Genomic DNA, 24,597 nt, shown 5'->3' on the forward strand with positions numbered 1-24,597 from the left:
TTCTGGTCAGTGTCTGTGTCGCCCCTGCCCCGTGTGCTCAGAGGTGCAGGTGGCACCGCATCCTCAACGGCCTCTTGCCTTTGGTCCCACAGAGCTGCGGTGCAACCCAGGCCAGTTTGCCTGTCGCAGCGGCGCCATCCAGTGCATCCCCCTCCCCTGGCAGTGTGACGGCTTGGTGACCTGTGAGGATGAGAGTGATGAAGCCAACTGTCCAGGTGAGTGTCAGGCCGGGGGACGCGTGTGGTGGCCGCCCTCCCCTCCTCCCTCTCTCTTTCTGTGTCTCTTTAAAAAATGCATGCCCAGTGCTGCAGGTCCCAGTGCGGCCGGTTGCAGGGCCAGGGCCATGGGGGGGCATGAGGGGACCCAAGAGGCCACATTTGGGGGCACCGCTGCCCACAGCGAGCCCCTGTGTGGCAGCCCTGGTGACCGGCCGTGGCCCTCTTGTCATCCTGCCCACTTGGGCCCTGGAGACAGGGGTGGATGCCACACGAAATCTGAGTTGCAGCTCCTTTGCTCAGTTCTGCCCCCGTCCCCTCGATGAGGGTTGCCCCCAAGAGCAGTGTGTTCATGGCAGCCCTGGCTCTCAGCTTGGTCCAGGGTGTGTGCGTGTGCCTGTGACACACACACATAACACACTCATCCGCTGAAGACCTGGGTGTCGGCTCGAGGTGTTGGACAGTATCTGCCTGTGAAGGTGACTGTTGAGAGGCGACCCCTCCCGGTCGTCCTGGATCCTGTTCTGGCTTGGCTATCTCTTGCATGTCTCTGGTTGAGGTGTCTCTTTTTGGTGACATTGGGGATAGTGACGGCCAGGCTGGGAGCCTCCAGGGCAGGCCGTGTCTGGGAGCCCACCCAGTCATTGAATATCTTTGTGGGTGCGGGGTGCAGGCAGGGTCTCAGCTGTGACCTCCCTGATGTGGTGAAGTTTAAGTAAATCCATGGAAAGTCCTAGCCGTGCTAGGTCTGGCTGCTTTTGAACTTGGACTGCAGGACTTCTTGAGTGACCACAAGAAATTATTTCATTGTCCTGCTAAAAGCCTGCTAAAATTATAACAAAAGAGAACAAAAGAGTACAAAATATGTAAAACCACAGGGACCAAGAAAATGGGAAAAGATGACACAGTAGATCAGTAATTTCAGCAGTATTTTGGGGAGGTAGAAAGCAGATGGTGTGCCTGATGCAGTCTGGGCCTTCAGGACAGTCCCTGCCTTTCAGGGGCTGGAGCTGTCTTGCCCAGACCCCATGCCAGAGGCTTTTGGTGTTGTTTAGCCCCTGAGATGCATTCCTGTGGCATTTGGAAGGTGGAAGGTAGGGAGCCCCTTCTTCCCCTGGCCACAGTGTGGGTGTGTGGGCTCAGACAGTGGGAGCGTGGCAGGGCTGCAGAGTGGTGGTGGTCCCGGCAGCATTTTCTGCTCAGCGGTGGGTGGCAGACTGGCCTGCTCGCTCTCAGCTGCAGCACAGAGGGGGCATTGACGGTTAGAGGTGGCCCATTTTCTTTGTGCACCCCCAGCCTTGTCAGTTGTTTGAAAGCACAAATTCCCTTTGTGTTGGAAATACCTATGTGGTCCCTGCTCTCTTGAGTGAACCATGTCTGATACAAACGGGAATATAAAAGTTTTACTGGAGAAGAATTCACAGCTTTATTGAGACATTAAAGAAGACTTGCATAAGAAGAGACAGGGTGTTCTTAGCAAGGAAGGTTCAGTGTGGTAAAGCTGCCTGTTCTTCTTATATTGATCTGTGGATTCAGTGTTCTGGGAAATATGACAAGTCAGTTCTAAAACCCGTGGAAGGATAAAGTCCTAATATCATTGGTCCACTTTGAAGAAGAGAAAGAAGCACACACCAGCCTTGCCAGTGCTGAGGCTTCCTTCACAGTTGGCTCAGGGATTGGCTGGTGAGACAGAAGAGCTGCCAGAAATGGACCAGAGAAACTTGATTTGAGACAGAAGTGGATTACCCGTCACTAGACAAAGGATGGAGTCCAAAAGGAATGCCATCAGATCCCTGATGAACAGTGTCGGTTTCAGATTAATTGAAGAAAAACTCCTCGAAGACCGTAGAGGAGAATACCTTTATGACCTTGGTAGGGAAGTTTTTTTTAAGTCACAAAAAAATGTTAACTCTTAAATAGAAACGACCAGTCTTACCAGATTAAAATTAAGGTCTCCCCTTTATCAAAAAGCCCCAATAAAGAATGTGAACAGACAAGTACAGAGTGGGAAGCCTATAAAGGATTATAATCCAGCGTGTGTAGAGGACTCCTGCGGATGGACAAAAGACGGTCAGGCATGTCAACGAATAAGAAAAACGAACAAGAATGGTGGCTCAACACATAAAGAGATGTCCTACCTCATTAGTATTCAGAGGCGACAGTGAGCTCCCACTTCGCAGATACTTAGATTGGCGAAACTGAGGACGTCTGACAAACCCGGGTGCTGGAGGTCTTTGGGCTGCTGGTGAGAGGGGTGCACTGACGCACCCACTTTGGAAAACAGTCATTAACCTACAAAACTGAACGTCCTCATATTCTGTGATCCAGGATTGCCATTTGGGGGAAGCTCTGGAGAAATTTTTGCAGTGCTGTTCATACTAATGTACAGCTTGGAAACAACCCAAATGTGTGTTCACATAGCGGAGTATTTGACCCAGCGATAGCAGGTGCCTGTTAGGTTCCTGTAGCAACACGGAAACTTTTTTTTTTTTTTGCGGTATGTGGGCCTCTCACTGTTGTGGCCTCTCCTGTTGCGGGGCACAGGCTCCGGACGCGCAGGCTCAACGGCCATGGCTCACGGGCCCAGCCGCTCCGCGGCATGTGGGATCTTCCCGGACCAGGGCACGAACCTGTGTCCCCTGCATTGGCAGGCGGACTCTCAACCACTGCGCCACCAGGGAAGCCCAACATGGAAACTCTTAAAGCAGGATGTCGGTGACAGGGCAAGTTGCCCCAAAGTACACACAGTACAGTAAAGACAAGCATAACTGAGCACCATCTCATTTTCAGATACATCTGCGTGTGGTAAACCAAGAGGAAGAAAGGCTGAACAGCCCAGATACACAAAACCCGGGCTTCTGGTTCCTCGCTGGTGGGAAGACGGAGGGGTCAGCCTGGGAGAAGCAGACGTCGGGGTGCAGCCCTGTAGCAGATGACCGACTTAGCGGGGGCTGGGGGTTCATGACGTACTTTATTACTAGGCTTTACATCTTACATAAGTGCTGCATGTACTCTTTGGAATGTTTCAGATATTAGACAGCCTTGTTTGTTTTTTAAGAGAAGCCAATGGAAGGAAAGTGAAAACTGATGTGACAGAGAAAATGCAGCCACGGGCCTGCTTGGGGGAGAGAACACCAGGAAATGAGCCAGTTTGCCCAGCAGGCCCTAAATGCCCAGGCTGGTGGGCATCTGGCTGGGGGTGGCTGGGCTTCCTCACTTCCTCACTTTCTCCACAGGGCTAGATGACTCATCCATGGCAGACATGAAGCTTATTTTCCACACTTTGGCCGTCCAGTATGGTAGCCATGAGTCACGTGTGGCTTCTGAGTGCCTGAAATGTGGCCGTTTCCACTAAGATGCACCACAACTGTAAAGTATACACTGAATATCAAAGAGTTAGTACAAAAAAGTAAAACACCTCATTAATACTTTTTAACATTTATTACATGTTGAAATTACAGTACTTTGAATATATTGGGTTAAATACAATTATTAAAATTAATTTCATCTCTTTTGAAATGTGGCTTGCATTATATTTCTTGTTAGATAGCACTTGGACTTACAGTCTGCAGAATAGGAGGCACCAGGCCCAGCAGAGGGGAGCCATGGAGGTGGTAAACAGAGGAATTAAGAGAAATTCTCTATGGGGACAGATGAGACCCTTGACCATATCTTCTGCCCTGCTCCCCAAATGGTTTGTTTCCTCAGGCAGGGGGTTGCTGGAGTCTTTTCTGGAGAAATTGGTGCATCATGGATGAGGTAGAAGCGGTATCAACAAGCTGGAGGGTTCTCACCTTGAATTCACCTGAACCCTACCAGCACCTGGCCCACGAGTACCCACAGAGCCTCTGGCAAGCTGGACCACCTTCCTCTTAAACATGAAAGACACCCAGTGCTCTCTAGACTCTGGAAGAAAACAGCCACGGGATGCTCCCTGGACTCTGGATAGAGCATCCTAGACCAAAAGGACCAGCACAGAGTGGCTGAGGTAGCTAACTCTGCTGTGTGTAAAACAGCAGTTAGATGTGGGGGCTCAGAACCAAGTTGACTGGGCTGGTTCCCCGCCTCCGCCTCCTCCGGCCGTAGTCCTGTGGGCAGGATGCTTTTTGAACGTTATTGTCCTCACCTGTGAGACGGGGGATAATAGTGCCTACCTTAGGGTTGCTAGAGGATTGATGTACACAAGGTGTGCTTAGAGCAGAACACAGCACTCAGCAATCACTCACTATATGTTAGCTCTTATTTTATTAATTCAGGGAGTAAAAGAAAACTTTAGCAATATATTCTTGTTTTTTTTGTGGCTGCGCTGCATGGCATAGCAATATATTCTGATGTCAGCAAAATGGCTGTTTCAGAAACTTCAGACGCCCATTCTGCCATGCATACATTCAAAAAGCAACTAGAAGATGGCTAAAATAACTTCATGGAAGCTCTGGAAAACGGTCAAAGTCTATAGCAACCATGGGAACACCCAATCAGGAAAAAGCCACATTCAAGTGGTAGGAAATATCATGGCATTTTTACTCACCCTTGGCCCACTTCCTCCCCCAGTGGCACAGCACAGTCTAAAAGAAGCAACAACCCAATTCCAAATTCCTTGCCTCCAACCAGAGGGAGCAGAGTGACCTTATTTGCAACATTCTGACCTGTCTGGGGGCTGCCTGAGGGACTGATGTCTGTTTTTTCTGACTTGGAACTCACATAGGGAAAAATTACATAGTTTGGATCTCAGCCAGCAAAAAACTGCAGAAAGTGTCAAGCAATGCTCACAAAAACTGGGTACAGACCTGCAGGTGCCTGGGGTAAGGGACTGTGGGTGGAGGAATACAATAGTACGTCCAAGACCCTGAGAAGCAGGTGACTGGCTCTGGGAAATTAAGACATTTTAAAGCAGGCATATGTACTTAAGAATCAAAAGAAGTTCACACACAGGACCAGACACAATGAAAGTGTAGAAAAGACCTAAGAAGACGTTAAGCCTTCACCCTGAGCTGTTCTCAAGGCTTAGAATAAACCCTGCTAATTAATGAAGGTCTTCCCCAATACAGAGCCAGTCTGCAAAGATTGGGAGAGGATTTATTCAAACACCTAATTTTCAACAACAACAAAATAACAGACATACAAAGAAGCAGGAGAACACAGCCTATTTGAAGGAAGAAAATTATGTGGCAGATACGATCCTTCAAGAAACAGTGGGCCTCAGACATACTAAACAAAGGCTTTAAAGCTACCATCTTAAGTGTGCTCAAAGAGGTGAAGGAAAATATGGACAAAAAACTAAACTGAATTGAAAACTTCACTAGAAGCAGGCTCCAACAAGCAGAAGAAAGACTAGGTGAGCTTGCAAACTGAACATTTGAAATTACTGAGTGTTTGGAACAGAAAGAACAAAGAAAGGTGAACAGAGCCTTGGGGACTTACAGGATCACCCAACAACAACCAACAGAATGCACATCTTTTTACTCAAATGTACATTTAACATTCTCTAGGCTAGACCATATGTTAGGCCACAAAATAAGTCTGAACAAATTTAAAAGATTGAAATCATATAAATCACAGTGGAATGAAACCATAATAGGTATCAACAGTAGAAGGAAAACTGGAACATTCACAAATACATGAAAATTCAACAGTATACTCTTAAACAGTCATGAGTCAAGAAGAAATCACACAGGAAATTAGAAAATATCTTGAGATAAATGAAAATGAAAAGAACAAACCATAGACTTCCCTGGTGGCACAGTGGTTAAGAATCTGCCTGCCAATAAATAAATAAACAAATAAATTTATTTAAAAGAAAACAACAAACCAAAACTTAGGGGCTGCAGCAAAAACAGTACTAAGAAGGAAATATGTAGCTGTAAATACTTACATTAAGAGAGAGAGATAGAGAGTGTCAGCTGGAGGGAGGGAGGAAGGGTCTCAAATCAACAATCTAACTTTATACCTTAAGGAAGTAGAAAAAGAAGAACAAACTAAACTCAGTGCTAGCAGAAGGAAGAAAATAATAAAGATCAGAACAGAGGTAAACAGAATAGAAAAACAATGGAGAAAATCAACAAAACCAAAGGTCAACAAAATTGACAAACCTTTAGCTAGATTGACTAAAGAGAAAAGACTCAACTTCTTCGTAGAAACACCGAATGGCTAATGATGCCACTGCTGTGGAAGGGCCCAGAGGCCGTGGGGGCCCTGAAATGGGGAGAAAAATAAAGTGAGTGAAGCCGGGAAAGAAAAAAGAGTAAAGACTCAAATAACTAAAATAAGAAATGAAAGTTGAGGGGACTTCCCTGGTGGTCCAGTGGTAAAGAATCTGCCTTCCAATGGGGATGCGGGTTCGATCCCTGGTTGGGGAACTAAGATCCCACATGCCGCAGGGCAACTAGGCCCACGGGCCACAACTACTGAGCTTGCGCGTCTCAACAAGAGAGCCCACCTGCCGCAAATTGCAGAGCCCACACACTCTGGAGCCCGCGTGCCACAGCTAGAGAGAGAAAACCCGCATGCCACAACTGGAGAGAAGCCTGCGTGGCAATGAAAGATCCCATATGCCTCAACAAAGATCCCACGTGCCGCAGCTAAGACCTGACGCAGCCAAAAAAAAAAAAACAAATGAAAGTTGGGACATTACTATCAATTTTACAGAAACAAAAAGGATTATAAGAGAGTACTGTGGGGGACTTCCCTGGTGGTCCAGTGGTTAAGACTTCGTCTTCTGGGCTTCCCTGGTGGCTCAGTGGTTGAGAGTCCGCCTGCTGATGCAGGGGACATGGGTTCGTGCCCCGGTCCGGGAAGATCCCACATGCCGCGGAACGGCTGGGCCCGTGAGCCATGGCCGCTGAGCCTGCGCGTCCAGAACCTGTGCTCCGCAACGGGAGAGGCCACAACAGTGAGAGGCCCGCGTACCGGAAAAAAAAAAAAAAAAAAAAAAAAAAAAAGACTTCGTCTTCCAATACAGGGGGTGTGGGTTCGATCCCTGGTGGGGGAGCTGGGACCCCACATGCCTCGTGGCCAAAAAAACCAAAACAGAAGCAATATTGTAAAAAATTCAGTAAAGATTTTTTTTAAAAAATGGTCCACATCAAAAAAAAAATCTTTAAAGAAAAAAAAAAAGTACTGTGGAGAATTATATGCCAACAAATTAGAAACATAAATGACATGGACAAATTCGTAGAAACACATAACCTCCCAAAAGAAAACTGCAAACTAATATGCCATGAACATTGATGCAAAAATCCTGAACACGATACCAGCGAACAGAATTTAACAGTACATTAATAGGCTTACACACCATGATCAAATGGATTTATTCTTGGAATGCAAGGGTGGTTCAAAAAACTAAAATGTGTAATATACCACACTAGTAGAATGTAGGAAAAAACACATGATCTTCTTGATGCAGGAAGAGCATTTGGCCAAATTAAACATTCTTTCATGGTGAAACACTCAACAAGCTAGGAATAGAAGGAAACTACCTAAACATAATAAAGGAGGAGCTTAGTGGAGGAAGAGGGGCTGGGAGTCTGCCATTCCCTCCTTAAATAAAGAACCATGACTTTCAGCTGAACTGGTATCCCCCATACCAGAGACCCCCTGTTTTACTTTTTTAGTAAATCCCCCGTGTTCTGCTAGGGTGAAGGAGGGGCAGGTTTCCTGAGCACACCATGCAGGGGTTGGGAGCTGGGTGTGTGGACTGCCTTCTCCCTGATTTTTTAAAAAATTAATTAATTTATTTTTGGCTGCATTGGGTCTTCATTGCTGTGCACGGGCTTTCTCTAGTTGTGGTGAGCGGCAGCTACTCCACTTGTTGCGGTGCGCAGGCTTCTCATTGTCATGGCTTCTCTTGTTGTGGAGCATGAGCTCTAGGTATGCGGGCTTCAGTAGTTGTGGCACACGGGGTCTAGAGTGCAAGCTCAGTAGTTGTGGCACATGCGCTTAGTTGCTTTGCGGTATGTGGGATCTTCCCAGACCAGGGATCGAACCTGTGTCCCCTGCTTGGCAGGCGGACTCTCAACCACTGCGCCACCAGGGAAGTCCCTGCCTTCTCCCTGATTTAATACGAGAAATTTCATGTCTCCAGAAAAGGCTTGAGAGTAGTGCAGTGAATAGTGCAGTGAACGCTCCTGTAGCCCTTACTTGGATTCATCAACCATTAGCATTTTGCTACAGTTGCTTTCTCTATGTACATTTTTTTCTGAACCCTTTGAGACTGTTTTACAGATATGATATTTACCCCTAAATATTCAGCATCTTCTGAGAATGAGATCAATCCACTCTGTAACCACAGTACAATTTTCACATGCAAGAAACTTACTATAACACTATTATCTTATATATAGTCCATATTGAAATTTTTTTCAATGGTCACAAAAGTGTCACTTACAGGTTTTTTAAACTTTTAAGTCCAGGATTTAGTCAAAGGTTACATGTTGTATTTTCTTGCCATCTTGCTCTGTCCTTTAGTCAAGAGGTGTCCCCAGCCTTTTTATTTATTTATTTATCATTTATTTATGTTTTATAAATTTATTCATTTATTTTTAGCTGCGTTGGGTCTTCATTGCTGCGTGCAGGCTTTCTCTAGTTGAGGTGAGCGGGGGCTACTCTTCTGTTGCGGTGCGTGGGCTTCTCACTGGGGTGGCTTCTTGTTGCGGAGCATGGGCTCTAGGCGCGCAGGCTTCAGTAGTTGCAGCATGTGGGCAGTTGTGGCTTGCGGGCTCTAGAGCACAGGCTCAGTAGTTGTGGCGCATGGACTTAGTTGCTCCATGGCATGTGGGATCTTCCCAGACCAGGGCTCGAACCCTTGTCCCCTGCATTGGCAGGAAGACTCAACCACTGCGCCACCAGGGAAGCCCCAGAAAACGTTTTTTTTAAATCATGAGTTCGTATTTGCTGTACCTCCGATTCTAATCTAGACTTCCTCCTCTCCTCCCCCATCTCATATTTGTACCTCCCTTTCCCATAAGAACAAACCCTGGTTCCCAGCACCATCTGTATATGTACTCATTTGGCCAATTCTAAAGTACACATAAAAGAGTTTTGGAAATACTGCTCTTGTACCACAGCCAAGAACAAACCTCCTAACTAAATTCTAGGATTTCTTCTCAGTTCTTTATGATGTTAGACTGTGTTGCACTGAGGAGGTACAGTCATTGTCTAGTCAGAAGCCACCGGATTCATTCCTGTTTTTCTTCTGTGTGATGTGTTAACGTCTGAATGTTTGCATTCAGTTTTAGGACTTTGCCTCCTCATCTTCATTTATTTTTTAATTGAGATATAAATCATGTACCATAAAATTCATCCCTTTAAAGTGTACAATTTCATGGGCTTTAGTGTATCCACAAGATTAACTGATTTTTTTTTTAGAATATGTAAAACATTAGCAAGATTCAAAACTTGTAACTGTATAAAAACATACACTTAGAAGTTCTATTTCCCTTTACCTGTTTCCACCATATCCAATAGGCCACTAGCTTGATTGGTTTCTGGCCTATCTTTTCTGAGTTTTGGGCATTTTTTTGATTACAAAAATAAGCAAATATGTGTATATTTTACTACTTGTTTCTTTTTCTTTACCGTTTCTTACATAAAAAATGTGTCTTACTGTGTGTACTTTTTGCCCTGATTTTTTTTCTTTTTTAATTCAGTAGAATATCCTTAAAATAACTCTGTATTAATTCATAACGTATTTAAAAAAAAATTCTTTCTTACTGTTATATTGCTCTCCATCTTAGGAATGTACCGTATTTTATTTAGCCAGTCTCCTATGTGTGGGCCTTTAGGTTGTCCTCATTAGTTTGCTATTAAAAATAATGTCACGGTAAGTAACCTTGTGCATATGCGGGGTTATGGGGGGGGCTTTTTTGTTTTGGAGGGGGTTTTGGAGATGTATCATCAGTGTAAATTCTTAAATGTCGGATTGCTGGGTCTAAGGGTCAATGTATATAGTTTGCAAATTCTTTACTTTGCCCAGCTGCTGGCCTAGGATTTAGCTTTCTAGGCTCAAATAAATTTGGAGTGATTTACTTCTAAAATAAGACAATTTTGAGACTGACAAATGCTAAACTGGATGGTATACTGGGACAGCGGGCATAACCAGGCATCTTAGGACATGTGGTCACCTTCTCTACGTTATCACTTGTCCTTGTGTTTTCCAGTTGTTGTTTTTTTTAAATAAATTTATTTATTTATTTTTGGCTGTGTTGGGTCTTCATTGCTGCACGCAGGCTTCCTCTAGTTGCGGGGAGCAGGGTCTACTCTTCAATGTGGTGTGCGGGCTTCTCATTGCGGTGGCTTCTCTTGTTGTGGAGCACGGGCTCTAGAGTGCAGGCTCGGTAGTTGTGGCACACAGGCTTTTAGTTGCTCCGCGGCATGTGGGATCTTCTCGGACCAGGGCTCGAACCTGTATCCCCTGCATTGGCAGGTGGATTCTTAACGACTGCGCCACCAGGGAAGTCCTGTTTTCCAGTTTTTAGAACTTTGTCATTCTCTTAACTGTTCTGTTTGTCCTAGTGACTGCCTTTTTAAAAATCCTGTTACTGGACGTCCCTGGCAGTCCAGTGCTTAAGACTCAGTGCTTCCACTGCAGGGGCATGGGTTTGATCCCTGGTTGGGGAAGTTCTACATGCCGCACAGGGGGGCCAAAAATAATAATAATAAAATAAAATCCCATTACTGTTGTTTTAATGGGTTTCAGAGAACAAGTTGTGTTTGTTCAATCTGATATCTTTAACGAGAAGCTTCAAAAATGTTATTAATCTGGGATTTTTATACCCAGAGAAGTCAATGATATATGAGGATAAAATAAAGAAATTGTAGATATGAATAGACTCATAAATGTGGCTATACCCTTTCTTAGAAAGATGTGATCTTGTAAAAGGAGAGGGTTAAGCAAGAAAGAAGATGACCTGGGGTCCAGGAAACAGGGTCCCAGTGCAGGAGGGTAGCAAAGTGGACCCGAGGATCACAGCCAAGCCCCAGCCCAGAGAGCGGCCCATTCAGCCTGGAGCTGGAAGGTAGGCAGGGATTCCAGGAAACAAAGTGGAGCCGGGTGGCTCTGACACAGTGTTCTGAGTGTTTAAAATTTTTACTGTTAGCCTTTGTTATCTGCTGTAGTAAATGAAAAAATCAGTGGTTTATATACAGAAAGCTAAGAAAAATTTAAAACTGATGCAAATATTAACTCCAGGAAAAAAGAAAGTTGTTAGAGGATTGAAATAACCTTAGTATGCTATTTGGTTCACAAGTGAAGAATACTTACATTATTACATTATTCTACTGACTTTAGTTTTGAAATTGATGCTACTCTGTTGGGAAGGTAAGAGTGTATGTGAGCTAATAATAAGCCTGTACCTGCCTGACCTTAAGTCAGTGGGTAACACTTACAATTGAGACCACTAGAAATAGCAAGGTAAACCTATTATTCGGAAATATAGACATAACAGAAGAAATAAGTAAAAATAAGTAATTCTTTTTAAACTACCAGAAGAAGTAAGAAAAAATAATTTAAAAACTATCTGAAGAATTTTCTGTGGGAAATGGGATTAGGAGCAGGGGGCTGGGGGAGGGGAGGCAGGATTTCTATTTCATCCTGTGATGTACATACCTAAGAATTGAGAAGACCTTGAGGGAGGAGCCCCACTCAGGTCAGTCTGCTTCTGCCACAGCACTCCTGGCATCTGAGAGCCGTGGCCGCAGGTGGAGCGTGCCTGGGACTGGTGGCTTCAGCTCCTGTCCCAGGCAGTAGCAGAAGGTAAAATGTCCCTTCTGTGAACTTGTGCCCTGAGACATTCATGGACCTATAGGAGCCGCAGGAGGGAGGCAGATTTGGAACTTGAAACTTATAGGGCTGTGTTTTTGCAGTTAATCTCTGTGTACCGCATATACTGTTCACATGGGTATAAAATGGGAAGACAGAGTGCTCATGTTGGCATGTCCCTGATGGAACAGAGACAGAGATGGTGGTCCCTGGGGCTCCCCCAAACCATCAACCTTTAGCCCAGTGAGATCCCCCTGAGCGACATCACTGGCCCCAGCTGTGGGGAAAGAGAATCAGTTTAAAGAACGTGTTCAGCGTAACGGAAATGCTATTAGTAACTGTATTTCCTGGCTCTCTGGTTTTAGAAATCCTGCGTTGGTTAGCAAGTATTGGTTAACTTAGAGACATTTGATTTTTGACCATGATTCTAAACCTGTTTGGTGTGAAATAGGACAGTGACATGTGTCCCGACAGCTCAGAGCACTGAAGAGGCTCCAGTCTGTCCTGCCCTCTCCCTCATTCGGAGACGTTACAGGCTCATCTGGACAAGTTTTAAGTTTCTGGAAACACAAATTAGAATCACTCACATTTTGTCCTTTATTTGCACATCATCTTCTTTTCCGGCCACTTGCTGTTGGGAGCAGCAAGCAGGACACTGCCTGCCCTGACTACTGACTCAGATTCCCCGTTGGACTCGAGGCCTCCAGCTCTTGTTGCCCTGATCTCCAAGGGCACACGAGGGTCCTGAGGCGGGACACTTCTGCTCTGAAGCAGGTCTGTCACGGCCTTGCCTGCCTCCCCATCTCAGACATTCCCTCTTCCTCAGATTTTCAGTAGCGTTTCAGCCGGGTCTCCTCCTTGGGCTCCCATTCTGAAGTCCGGGGACGGACATCTGAAGAGAGAGGAGCACTCCTTCGGAGACGTCAGGGCTGGACTCAGGTTGGGTTCCAGGCTTGGGCTCATCCCCGTCCCCACCAGAGGGAGTGAGAGTGAGACCTCCCACTAAGGGGTCAGGGCCACCTGCTGCCGGGTGCCTGGGACAGTGCCTAGAGCTGCTCTGGGGCATCTGCACCCTGAAACCCGCACTCTGGGGCTGGCCGCACACCCTCCAGTTGGCCGCCGCGCTGTCTGTGGGGCTCAGAGAAAACTCCTTATTGTCAGAGGTGGTCCTAAGAGTGCTGTAAGACTGCTGATCCAGTGAACTCTGCCTTCCCCAGCCACCCTCACCTCTTGCTTCTGGCCCCCAGGACACTCAGGGGGCCTGTGTCTGTTGGTGGGTTTCGGTGGCAGCATGTAAAGGACGCTGAATAATGAGTGATGAGGGGATGGATGTGGGCGTTTGGATATGAAGGAAAATGGAGTAGAGAGGAAGGCTCAGAATTGCTGCCTGAACCACAGAGAAGCCTGCTCATCACAGAGCAGCGTCCTCCACCGCCACCAGGCTTTCTGGTTACTTTACTGTGCTGTTTCACCTGCCCCCCCACCCCCTCCCCGGGCTGCAGATGGCTTCACTGCGGGCCGCATCCTGGCCACCTGGTGTTCGGTGCCCCCGGCAGAACCGGTCCTTTTCTTTCTCTCCCCTCTGCCCTAGATTCCTCGTCCCTCTGTGAGCAGTTTGACCGGTTATATACCAGGTGCCCAGGTGCTGTGCTTGGTCTGGGGAAGAGGCCAAGACCAAGTGGAACCACAGGTCTTGCTCGTTTGAGCAGGCAGAAGGGAGGTGTGCAGAGCAGGCAGAAAGGAGGTGTGAAGTGCAGGCGTAGCGAAATATGCTTCAGCTACACCCAAGCTGGTCTTCAAGCTTGTCTCAGGCATGCCCGGTTTTGGCCTTTGCCCAGGCTGCGCCCTCTGCCTGGGAGGGCTCTGCTCCCCTCCCTCCTTATCCCTCAGCCCAGTGGGGATCTGCCCACTCCTCTGCCTGGCGCCCTGGAGGGACAGAGGCAGGGGCTTTGCATTGTCTCCTCCGGGGAGCGGGAAGTGGTGGTTCCCAGACGTGTGCATGAGGCACCCCAGTCCCAGAGAGCTGAAGCCGTCCCACCCCAGGGCAGTGTTTGAAGAGGGCAGCTTCTCCTCTAGGTCTTTGCCTGGGGTCCAACTTATCTCAGGCACTGGGAACACATTTTATGTGTTAGAGTAATTGGCAAGCTGATCCCATCACCTGCCTGGGAAGGGACTATGGAAACTCCGAGGAAATACTCTACTGAGTAGTTAGTGGAAGAGGGACAAAGCTGCTAGGGTCTCAGAAGGACGCACATGTGCTTCTTCTACAAAAATTAGAAAATGCAGGCAGCTCCAGCTTGGAACCTTAGGAGTTGTGGTAATTAAAGAAATCGATTCACAGATGCTGAGCAGCCATTGAAAGTGATCTTCACTCAAGAATATGGAAAGCTGTTTATAGTCTTCAGCTTGCAAAGCAAATCATAAAATAGTGCTTGATGTGATCCCAATAGTTTTAAGGATTTGTGTAGAAAGGAGAGATTGGAAGGGCAGCAACCTCTAGAATAGTACAGTTTATCTGTTTCGTCTTTTCAAACTTTTGTATTTCTCAAATATTTTACATTGAATATGTGTTATTTTATAATGGGAAAAAATAAAGATGATTTATTAAATAAAAAGTGTCAAGGAATTCCCTGGCGGTCTCCTTTCACTGCCAGGGCCCAGTTCGATCCCTGCTGGGGAACTAAGGTCCTCTGCCCCTGCCCGCAGGTGGGAGAGGTGGGGACCGCCCGTTGCCATGCCACGCCCCCACCACGCCCATCGCCCCACCTTGGCATGCGCCACGCCCCTCCTGGGCCACACTCCACCCACCACATGTGTCTGCGAAGTCGTGCAGACCAAGTTCATCGCCTGTGCTGACCCTGTACCGGTATCCTCCACCAGGCGCCCCCCAGCAGGCAGAGCGCAGAGGCCCCTCGGAAACATAGCCCCTGGCTCTCTCCTGCCTTGGGTAAATCTCCTCACTTCTCTGGGTCTCCTCTCTCAGACCTGCGAATTACTCTTGGACCACCACACATAAAGCTAGCATTCTTCCTCACCCTGAGCTTTCTGGTCACACTTTAACCATGCTCCAGGCCTGCTGCACACGCGGGCCTGTGCCAGGTGCCCTGACTCTGGCCTTGAGGCTGAGAGAGGGGCAAGCAGACAGAGAGGGCCACACACAGCTAAGAGGGGAGGCTCCAGGTCAGTGGGGGAGCAGCCTGGGCTCTGCAGAGAACCCCCTGGGGCCAGGGATGCAGGAGGGTGTTAAGCAGGAGTGGGTGACCCTGTGATGTGCCCACAGTAGCCTGTTAGAAAATGCAACTGAGAGTCCCCGTTTCGTAGTCATAATGAAAAATGAAGACTGCCCAGGCGTAATTTCAGCAAGAAGCTCACGTAACCCATTTGGCATGAACGGCACGTTTTAGAGTTCTAAAGAAAACCTGAATAGATGGAATCTGTGCTTCCTCCTCCCTGCCCTCCCAACCCCCCCACCATCTGACTGTACCGGCGTTCACTTTGGCGTCTGGCCCTCATGAGCAGTGTTGACAGCCACTCTCTTTCTGCTTTCAGAAGTGATCGGGGAGGCGCGTCCTTACCATGGGAAGGAGGCTGTGGATCCGAGGCCGGGGCGGGCTCGAGGCGGCGACCCCACGCACTTCCATGCCATGAATGTGGCGCAGCCCGTCCGCTTCAGCAGTAAGTTGCAGACCTGCCCTGTTCATGAACAAAGGCTCACCCCCCACGTGGTCCCTGGCTCTCCCATGCCACTTGGCTGTGCCGGGGTGTCCGCCTAAAATAGCCCTTCAGGGCCTCCTTTGATGGGTGAAGCTGCACAATGACCTGCCCAAAGCCACCCAGCCCGAGTGAGGAAGCCATGACCTGAACCCAGGCTCTGGAACCAGGCTGCTTTTTTTTTAAGAGATGGTTATTACCTTTGGGGGCTGAACTGTACCCACCCTTTTGTAGGTGGAGAAGCAGGCTCTCCCTCCATTTAAAAATTTTTAAAAATAACTAGTTATTTAATGAACTCTCTACAATATTAGGAGTTTAAAAGAGCAGAATAAATTTAAGGAAAATTGAAAGGCAGAAAAACCACCGCTGAAACCCCCTTCTGAGTAGACATGCTTAGGTGTGGTGATGTAGTGGGAATGCTCACACTGCCAGCCTGAGGAGGTCTACCGGCTCATCAGCCACTTTACTCAGCGAACTCAGCGGCTGGTCTTGACTGCCCAGCGGCTACAGCCTCATACAACTGGGAGGCTCATGGTCTTGGAGGCAGAGCTCCCCTGTTGAGCCTCAGCTTCCCCCTTCTTGGGTGGTTTCTGAGCTGCTTAGATGCAGCATATACAATTGCATTTTGGAGTGAGGATGCTAACTTGGGGGACAACTCCCCGCCGTCCTTCATGTTTCCTAGGGAAGTGCCCAACAGGGTGGCACCACTACGAGGGCACGGCCAGCTGCTACCGAGTCTACCTGAGCGGGGAGAACTACTGGGATGCCGCACAGACCTGCCAGCGCGTGAATGGGTCCCTCGCCACCTTCTCCACTGACCAGGAGCTGCGCTTCGTCCTGACCCAGGAATGGGACCAGCCCGAGCGGAGCTTCGCGTGGCAGGATCAGCACAAGTGAGTCCGGGGTGGGGTCCGGGGCCTGTGGGGTGCCAAGGCCTGCCTAGCATGATGGCCTCCAGGGCGTGGCCTCTGGCAGCCCGCAGCAGCCCCGCCCCCTGGAAGCAAATGGAGATGGGGGTTTAGGGTAGGTGTTGCGAGGGGGCAGGGTCTCTCAGAGGGGCAGGAATGGGCTGCCACCTTGTGTCACCTTGGGCCAGTCCTTTTCGTTGGTCCCCCTGTGTGGGTTCTGCTGCAACTGCAGGGGGTCTGGGCCTGTGTCAGGAGGGGCTGCTCCACTTGGGGCTTCGTAGGCCTGGTTCGCAGGCCATGCAGGTAGGTGGGGCGATCCTTCTGAGAAAGTGGGCTCTGCCAGGCCCATGCTCAGTACCTTCCATGGGCCCACTCGTTCAGTCCCCCAGACACCACAGGGCCCAGGGTGGTGACCAGGGCACGTATTAACTGGGGCGTGCCAGGTTCCAACCAAGGCAGTCTGGCTCCGGACCTGGCCTAGACCCCCAGGCTCCACAGCATCAGAGAGCAAGTGTGGAAACTGGCCAACTGCCGGCCTCTCCCAGGCCCAGCATTCAGGGGGCTTTGTTCTGGGATCAGATGTGTGCTGAGGACCCCTTCCACACTGCCGGGGCCAGCAGTGGATCACAGGGTCACCATACTGCCGGTGCTCCCTCCGCACGATGGCAAAGGCTGCCACACTGCCATAGGAACGCAGTGACCATGGCAGGTGGAGGCTCCACTGTTATGCCCTGTGAGCTTGGCAAATGACCAGAGTGAGAAAGATAACTCCCAGCTTGCTGGGTGGCTGAGTCCTTGGAAAAGGGAGGGGTGGGAATGTGCCCTCAGGATGGGCACATGCATGGTGGGGGCTGGAGGGGCAGAGTGGCACCCACGGCAGCTGGGGACCCACTGATGGACATCTCCAGAGCTGGGAGGCTGCGGTTGGGAGTACCTGCTGGGTGGGAGGCTCCAAGGGAGGCAGTGTGTGCTCATAGGGGTTGTCTTTTATTGAGATGTAATTCACATGCCATAAAACTCACCCCTCAGAGCATACTACTCTTTGGTTTTAGTGTATTCACAGGTTTGTGTCCACCAAGAACTAGGTTGATTTTACTTAGAATGTAAAAGCTTTATTGGTTCAGCTAATAAGAAGAGTCTTGGCAGGAGTCACCTGAGATAAAAACTTTTGCTGACTAGTGAGTTTATTATTTAGAATTTTAATGCATTTTATTAAAACTAAGTATCAAAACTTTCAAAAATCATTAATGCCTTTGAAGCTCAATATTTTAAAGATCAATGTAACTATTAAAAATGCACACATTCAGGGACTTCCCTGGTGGCACAGTGGTTAAGAAGTCACCTACCAATGCAGGGGACACAGGTTCGAGCCCTGGTCCGGGAAGATCCCACATGCCGTGAAGCAGCTAAGCCCATGTGCCACAACTACTGAGCCTGTGCTCTAGAGTCTGTGAGCCACAACTGCTGAGCCCCCGTGCCACAACTACTGAAGCCCTTGCACCTAGAGCCTGTGCTCTGCAACAAGAGAAGCCACCACAACGAGAAGCCTGCGCACTGGAATGAAGAGTAGCCCCTGCTTTCTGCAACTACAGAAAGCCTGCACACAGCAACGAAGACCCAATGCAGCCAAAAATAAATAAATAAATAAGTTTTTTTTTTTAAAAAAAAAACATGCACACAGTGGTGCCTGCTTCCCCCTGTCCCACTGAGGTCTCCTGCGATCTGTCTTCCTGCAGGTTGTGGGTCGGCTACCAGTACGTCATCACTGGCCGGAACCGCTCCTTAGAAGGTCACTGGGAGGTGGCATTCAAAGGTAAGGCTTCCTGGTCCTTCAGAAGAGTTGTTGGGCTTGAACCTGGGGGGTGTCATCCTGACAAGGGCGACTATTGCCAAGCTCTCCACTCCAATCTTCTCCCACCTGGGTGCCCGGTGCGGGGCTGTGTGGAGGATTGGGCCCCAGACCCGGGGAGGCTGTGATGGCCCAGCCCCTGTCAGGCCCTTCCGCCAGACCCAGGTGGGGCTTGGCCTCCTCCGGAACCTGTGGTGGCTTCTGCCTTGGCCATTTCTAGACTGTCCACCCTCGTTTCAAAGTCCACAACTTTAATTGGAGCATAAAAATGAGCAGAGTGTGCAGCGGACATGAACTCAGGCCAGAGAGGGAGGGACAGGCTTCCTAGAACAGGGAAGGTCAGAGTTAGGGTCCAAAACATCCTGGAACCGTCAGGCAGGTGGAATTAAAATAGATTATGTGAGTGTGAGCATGCATGTGTGAGCGTACATGTGTGTTGCTTTAACTACCGAGGTGATGTCAGGAGCCATGTGAGCAGCTGCGTTCCCACCCGCCCGTGGTCACCCCTCCTGTCCCATTGCCCGGGTGCTGGCAGGTTCCTCGACCTGCCACCCGAGCCACATGCCTTGCCCTGTCCCTCTTTGGGCCTCTCCTGTTAGGCTGCTCCTTGGGCCTCTGGCTTGAGCTTGGGGCCAATTCCTTTTCCCAAACACATCCCAGTCCTGCTGTTGATGTGTCTCTGAGGACAAGTGAGGGCTGGTGAGCCTGGGGATCCCGGGCAGCTTGCTCTGTCACCTCCCTGTGGAAAGTGAAGGGACGTTGCACTCGGGCAGAGCTCACCTGTCTCCCAGCCTGGGGGACCTTGTGGCAGGTGGGCGGCCGTGTCTCCACACAGACCGGTCAGGGCCCCGGGCAGTGGCTTCCCCCCAAGCAGCCCCCTCCTCAGTCCTCAAAGGTCCTGCTGGAGCATCCCTGACCTGTACTCCTGGAGTGTGAGTGCCTGTTCCTATTTCCCGGTGGAGTAGTTGATTCGGAAATGGCCATTAGGTTTCCAGGCTCAAGAGTCATAGCATGCCTGCAGAGGATCATTCTAGTAGGTTCTCACCTGCCCTAATCCCAGCTCTTGGGGTGAATCCCTAACCCCAGTAGAGGGTGCCAGCCTTTAGGACAGTGCGGATACTCCTGGGCGCACTTGTGGTCCTGACACTGTGGTCGAAGAGAGTCCACAGCTTCTCACTGGCTGAGCCCTCTGAGGAGGAAGGGGCGTCTTTCTCCTTCCTGTGGGCACTGCCGTCCTTGCAGGGCCTCTGACGTTGTAGTAATGTTTCTAAGCGTGCCTGCCTCCCTGCTCCCTGGCCTGCTGCCATCATGCTGTGATGCTGTCTGTCCCGCAGGCTCCTCAGAGGTGCTTCTGCCCCCGGACCCCATCTTCGCGGCGGCCACGTCAGAGGGTGACGGTGTGTTCTGCGCGCAGCTGCAATGCTTCCACTTCCCCACGCTCCGCCACCACGACCTGCATAGCTGGCATGCTGAGAGCTGCCACGACAAGTCCTCGTTTCTGTGTAAAAGAAGTAAGCACACATCTGACGCAGGCGGGCGTCCCGTTTGGCCCTGTAGGCTGGGCCCCAGTGTCATCCCTGAGCCCTCATCTCCCCCCAGGACAGAGGCCCTGCCCACCCCGTGTCGTTAGGAGTCGGAATGACGGTGGTGACCAGAGGACCTGCCACATCTCGTGGTGTCCTGGAGCCTCGGACTCTCTTAGTCACCTCCCCCTGCTCTCCGCGGGTCCTCCAGAGGCCCTCACTCTGCTTCTCTGTCAGCCCCATCTGGGCCGCTGCCCTCCAGCCTGTGGTGTCAGGTCCGTTCTGGGCCCTCTGCCAGCTCGCTCGCCCACATTCCACATTGAGGTTCTTCCAGCCTCAGGGCCATGCTGTGATTGTGAGCCCGAGGGCAGGGCTCCCTCATCTGTCCCCTCTGGGGACCATCCCTGCCTTCGCTGCTGATTTGTCGTGGGTCAGGGTTTCACAGGGGCCAGAGCCTGGTTTTGGACTTGGCCGTTGGTCAGTCCTTGCATAGGCACCATCTCATCACATTTATAGGAGCTTCGTGACAAGTCCTCCCAGTTGGTGGGCTCCTCTTCTGTCCTCAGCCATCGTGTTGCCTGTTCTGGGCCTTTTCCTCTTCTGTATGAATTTGGGGATCAGTTTTCTGAACTCCCTTATTAGTTGTCTATTAGAGAATAGACTTTCTCTTTAGACATTTTTGTGTTTTCTTTCAAATCTTTTTTCTCTTTTTAAAACTTCTTTACTTTTTTTTCCTGGTGTTTCTTTTCTTGCAGCTTCACTTAGAAGTGGTAATAGTGAGCATTCTTATCTTCCCAACCCAAAAGGGATGGCTTTTAGTGTTTCAGCATTAAATGTAAGATTTTCTCTAGGACTTAGAAAACCAGATACCTTTATGAGGCTAAGGAAGTACCCGTCTAGTCCTTGTTTGCTGGGAATTTTTACATTACAAAAATGTATTGATTTTTATATTAATGCTTTTTCTGCATTTATTGGGAGTGTGTGGTGTTTCTTCTTTACTGTTTTACATTACTGCTTTGTTTATATTACGTGATTTTATCATTTACTCTTTCACATTAACAGATTTTCTCATTTTGAACTGTCCTCCTGGTTTTTGTATGTTTATTGCCAGCTTTGGTTTGCTGATATTTTATTTAGGATTTTTGAAACTGCTTTAAGAAGTGAGCTTAGCCTGTTACTATCATTCCTTTTCCACGTGCTCCTTGAATAGTTTTTGTTATCACATTTATATTAGGTTTATGAAATGAGCTGGGAAGCATTCTCTTTTACCAGCCTCTAAGTCAGTTTGTACTAGTTGGTTATAATCTTGACCTTGTTTGATAGACCAACCTTATAGGAGCATCTGGGCCCAGGGGCTAGGGAACTTTCTAACTTGTTACTTAGATATCATTCCACACTTAGGGAAAAGTTACTAGAATGATACAAGGAACTTCCTGTCATACGCCTTCTACACAGAGTCACCAGTTATTTATATCGTGCCACATTTGCTTTATCATTCTCTTTTTGACTATTTTTCCTAAATCTTTTGAGAGTAAATTAGAGATACTGTTCCCTTGAGGCCTAAATACTCAGTGTGTATTTCCAAGAACAACAGCATGTTCTTATATAACCACAGCACAATTATCCAAACAAGGACGTTTGATCTAGATGCAATACTGCACAATAAATACTACACAACAAACACCGCACAACAATCTGCAGTGTATTACTCTGGTGTTCTCAGTTGTTTCAATAACGTGCTTTACGGGTTTTCTTTTTCTTGGCCCAGGATCCAGTTCAGAATCATGCATTGCACTCAGTTGTGGTGTCTCTTTAATTTCCTTTTAGTCTTTCTGTTTGAGTAATTTCTATAGACCTGTCTTCAAGTTTACTAATTCTTTCCTTGGCTGTGTTGAGTCTACTTGTGAACCCACTGATGGCTTTCTTCATCTCTTTTTTTTTTAACATTTCATTTCTAGCATTTCTGTTTGATTCTTACGGTTTCTCTCTCTGCTGAATTTTCCATCTTGTATGTTGTCAACTTTTCCACTAGAGGTTTTCGCATATTAATCCTACTTGTGTTAAATTTTCTGTGTGTTACTTCCTTCTTCTGTGTCATATCCTTGATGATCGTGTTGTCTCTGGAGTTTGGTATTTCCTTCTGGTTTGTCATGTGCCTTGTTATATTTTGTTGAAAGTCAGCGCCTTGTATAGGACAGTGGAGGGGAGTCCAGTCATTTTGGTGCCTGGAAATAGGCTGGCCTTTCTTCTGTGTGCCTTGGGTATAGTGGGTGGGGGGCTCTGTCTCAGCAGGAGTCAGGCTGGGCTGTGGCTACCTTTATGCATCTTGTTTGCTACAGGGCTCTTCTTAGTGTCTGTTCCAGCCTCTGCTTTAGGTTTTCCCTTTGGGCCCCTCTTCAGGGCATCTGTCCTCAAGGCCTCCCAGCGGCATGGGCTCCTCAAGTGCTTCCCCACCTCCAGCTGGGGTTGTGGAGCCAGCAAGGGGCTTTTCAGCGGTGCCCTGATGGCTCCAGGTGTGCTCGGATTGGATGTGGTTGGTGTGGGAAGCTGGAGTGGGCTGGCTTCTAACCACTTACAACCACTAACACTTCTAAAGTTTTTTCATTTCAATAGTGTTGTATAAATTGAACCATATTGCTATGCATCCTTTTGGGATTGGCTCTCTGCCCAGCACAGTTCCAAGTTGTTACATGTGTGTCTTGTCAGTACTTTGTTCCTTTTTATTGCTGAGTAGCATTTAACCAGTCACTCACCTGTTGAAGGACAACTGAGCCGATTCCAGTTTTTGACTGTTACAGTTAAAGCTGCCATAAACATGTGCACACAGGTTTTTCTGTGAATATAAGTTTTCCCTTCTCTGGGATAAATGCACAGGATTGCAGTTGCTGGGTTGTATGGTAGTTGCATGTTTCATTGTTTATGAAACTAGTGAACTTTTTCAGAGTGTTTACATTCCCACCAGCCATGTAAGAGTGACCCAGTTTTCTCCACATCGTGGCCAGCACTTGTGATTTTCACTATTTTTAATTTTTAGCCATTCTGATAGGTATGTAGTACTATCTCATGGTTTTAGTTTGCATTTCCCTGAGGCTAATGATGTTAAACCTTTCCGTGTGCTTATTTGTATATTTTCTTTGGTGAAATATCTGTCCATGTCATTTGTCCATTTTCTAGTTGGATTGTTTGGGTTTTCTACTGTTGAGTTTTCAGAGTTCTTTATGTATTGTAGGTTCTAGTTCTTTGGCAGATGAGATTTTTACAGGTATTTTTTCCTATTCTGTAGCTTGTCTTCATCCTCTTCACATGGGCTTTAACAGGTTTTTAGTTTTGCTGAAGTCCAGTTTAACAATTCTTCCTTCTATGGGTCACTCTTTTGGTGTCAGGTCTGAAAACTCTTTGCCTAGCCTTACATTCTGAAGAGTTTACCCTGTGTTGTGTTCTAAAAGTTTTATAGTTTGTATTTTACATTTGAGTCTATAATCCATTTTGAGTTAATTTTTTAATAAGGTGTGAGAATTAGGTCAAGCTTCACTTTTTTGCTGTGGATGTCCAGCTGCTCCGGCACTGTTTGTTGAAAAGCTGTCTTGCCTTCATTGCATTTTGTGCCGTTGTCAAAACTTAGTCAAGCATGTTTGTGTGGGTATATTTCTGGGTTCTCTATTCTGTTCCATTGAACCTTCTGCATTACCACACTGTCTTGATTACTGTAGCTGTATAATCAGTGTTGAAATCAGGAAGTGGTTCCTCCTACCTTATTCTTCTAGGTCAGGATGGTTTTAGCTGTTCTAGAGCCTGTGTCTTTTCTACCTAAATTTTAGAATAAGCTTATCTGTCTATAAAAACCTTGCTGGGATTTAGATAAGAAGTGCATTAAACCTATATAGGTCAATCTGGGGAGATGTACATCTTTACAATGTTGAATCTTCCAATGCACGAACATGGTATGTCTCTCCATTTACTTAGATATTCTTTTATTTCTTTCATGAGCATTATGTATTTTTCAGCAAACAGATCCTCTTCATGTGTAAGTATATATCTAAGTAATTCATTTTCTTTGGAGCAGTTGTAAATGTATGTGTTTTAAATTTTGGCTTATATATGTTTATTGTTAGTGTAAAGAAATGTAATGGGTTTTTGTACATTGATCTTGTATTCTGTGACTTTGCTGAAGTCACTTATTCTAGGAAGTTTTTTGGTAGATTGCTTGGGAGTTTCTATATATACAATCATGTTATCTGCAAATAGAGATAGTTTTATTTCTTCCTTCTAAATCTCTATGTCTTTTACTTGTTTATCTTGCCTTACTGCAATGCCCAAAACTCCCAGCACTGTGTTGAATAAGAATGATGAGAACAGGTATCCTGATCTTATGGGCTATGTATTCACTCCTTTTACCATTAAGTATCATATTAGCTATAGGTATTTTGGGCAGGTATTTTTTACCAAGTTGACGTTTCCCTTTATTCCTAACTTGCTAAGAGTTTTTATAAATATTAGATTTTGTCAAATGCTTTTTCTGCGTCATTTTTTATGAACATATGGTATTTCTTCCTTAGCTTATCAAGATGGTGGAGTACATTGATTTTTTAATTTTTAAATTTTTATAAATTTATTTTATTATTTTTGGCTGCGTTGG

At 47.5% G+C, this 24,597-nt stretch overlaps 1 protein-coding gene across 2 annotated transcripts in view; it reads left to right on the plus strand.

Moving 5' to 3' along the window:
• The window catches only part of DGCR2 (DiGeorge syndrome critical region gene 2), a 72,903-nt gene that overhangs the window by 34,875 nt on the left and 13,431 nt on the right, over positions 1 to 24,597 (plus strand). For both annotated transcript variants that reach the window (XM_024763834.1, XM_024763835.1), the window contains exons 2-6: positions 93 to 215; positions 15,520 to 15,645; positions 16,364 to 16,574; positions 18,326 to 18,402; positions 19,773 to 19,949. In XM_024763834.1, coding sequence (XP_024619602.1) covers positions 93 to 215; positions 15,520 to 15,645; positions 16,364 to 16,574; positions 18,326 to 18,402; positions 19,773 to 19,949 — 714 coding nt within the window. The remainder of the gene's footprint in view (positions 1 to 92; positions 216 to 15,519; positions 15,646 to 16,363; positions 16,575 to 18,325; positions 18,403 to 19,772; positions 19,950 to 24,597) is intronic.

The sequence above is a fragment of the Neophocaena asiaeorientalis genome, unplaced genomic scaffold (assembly GCF_003031525.2).
Source record: "Neophocaena asiaeorientalis asiaeorientalis breed wild unplaced genomic scaffold, Neophocaena_asiaeorientalis_V1.1 scaffold110, whole genome shotgun sequence".
Lineage (NCBI taxonomy): Eukaryota > Metazoa > Chordata > Mammalia > Artiodactyla > Phocoenidae > Neophocaena > Neophocaena asiaeorientalis.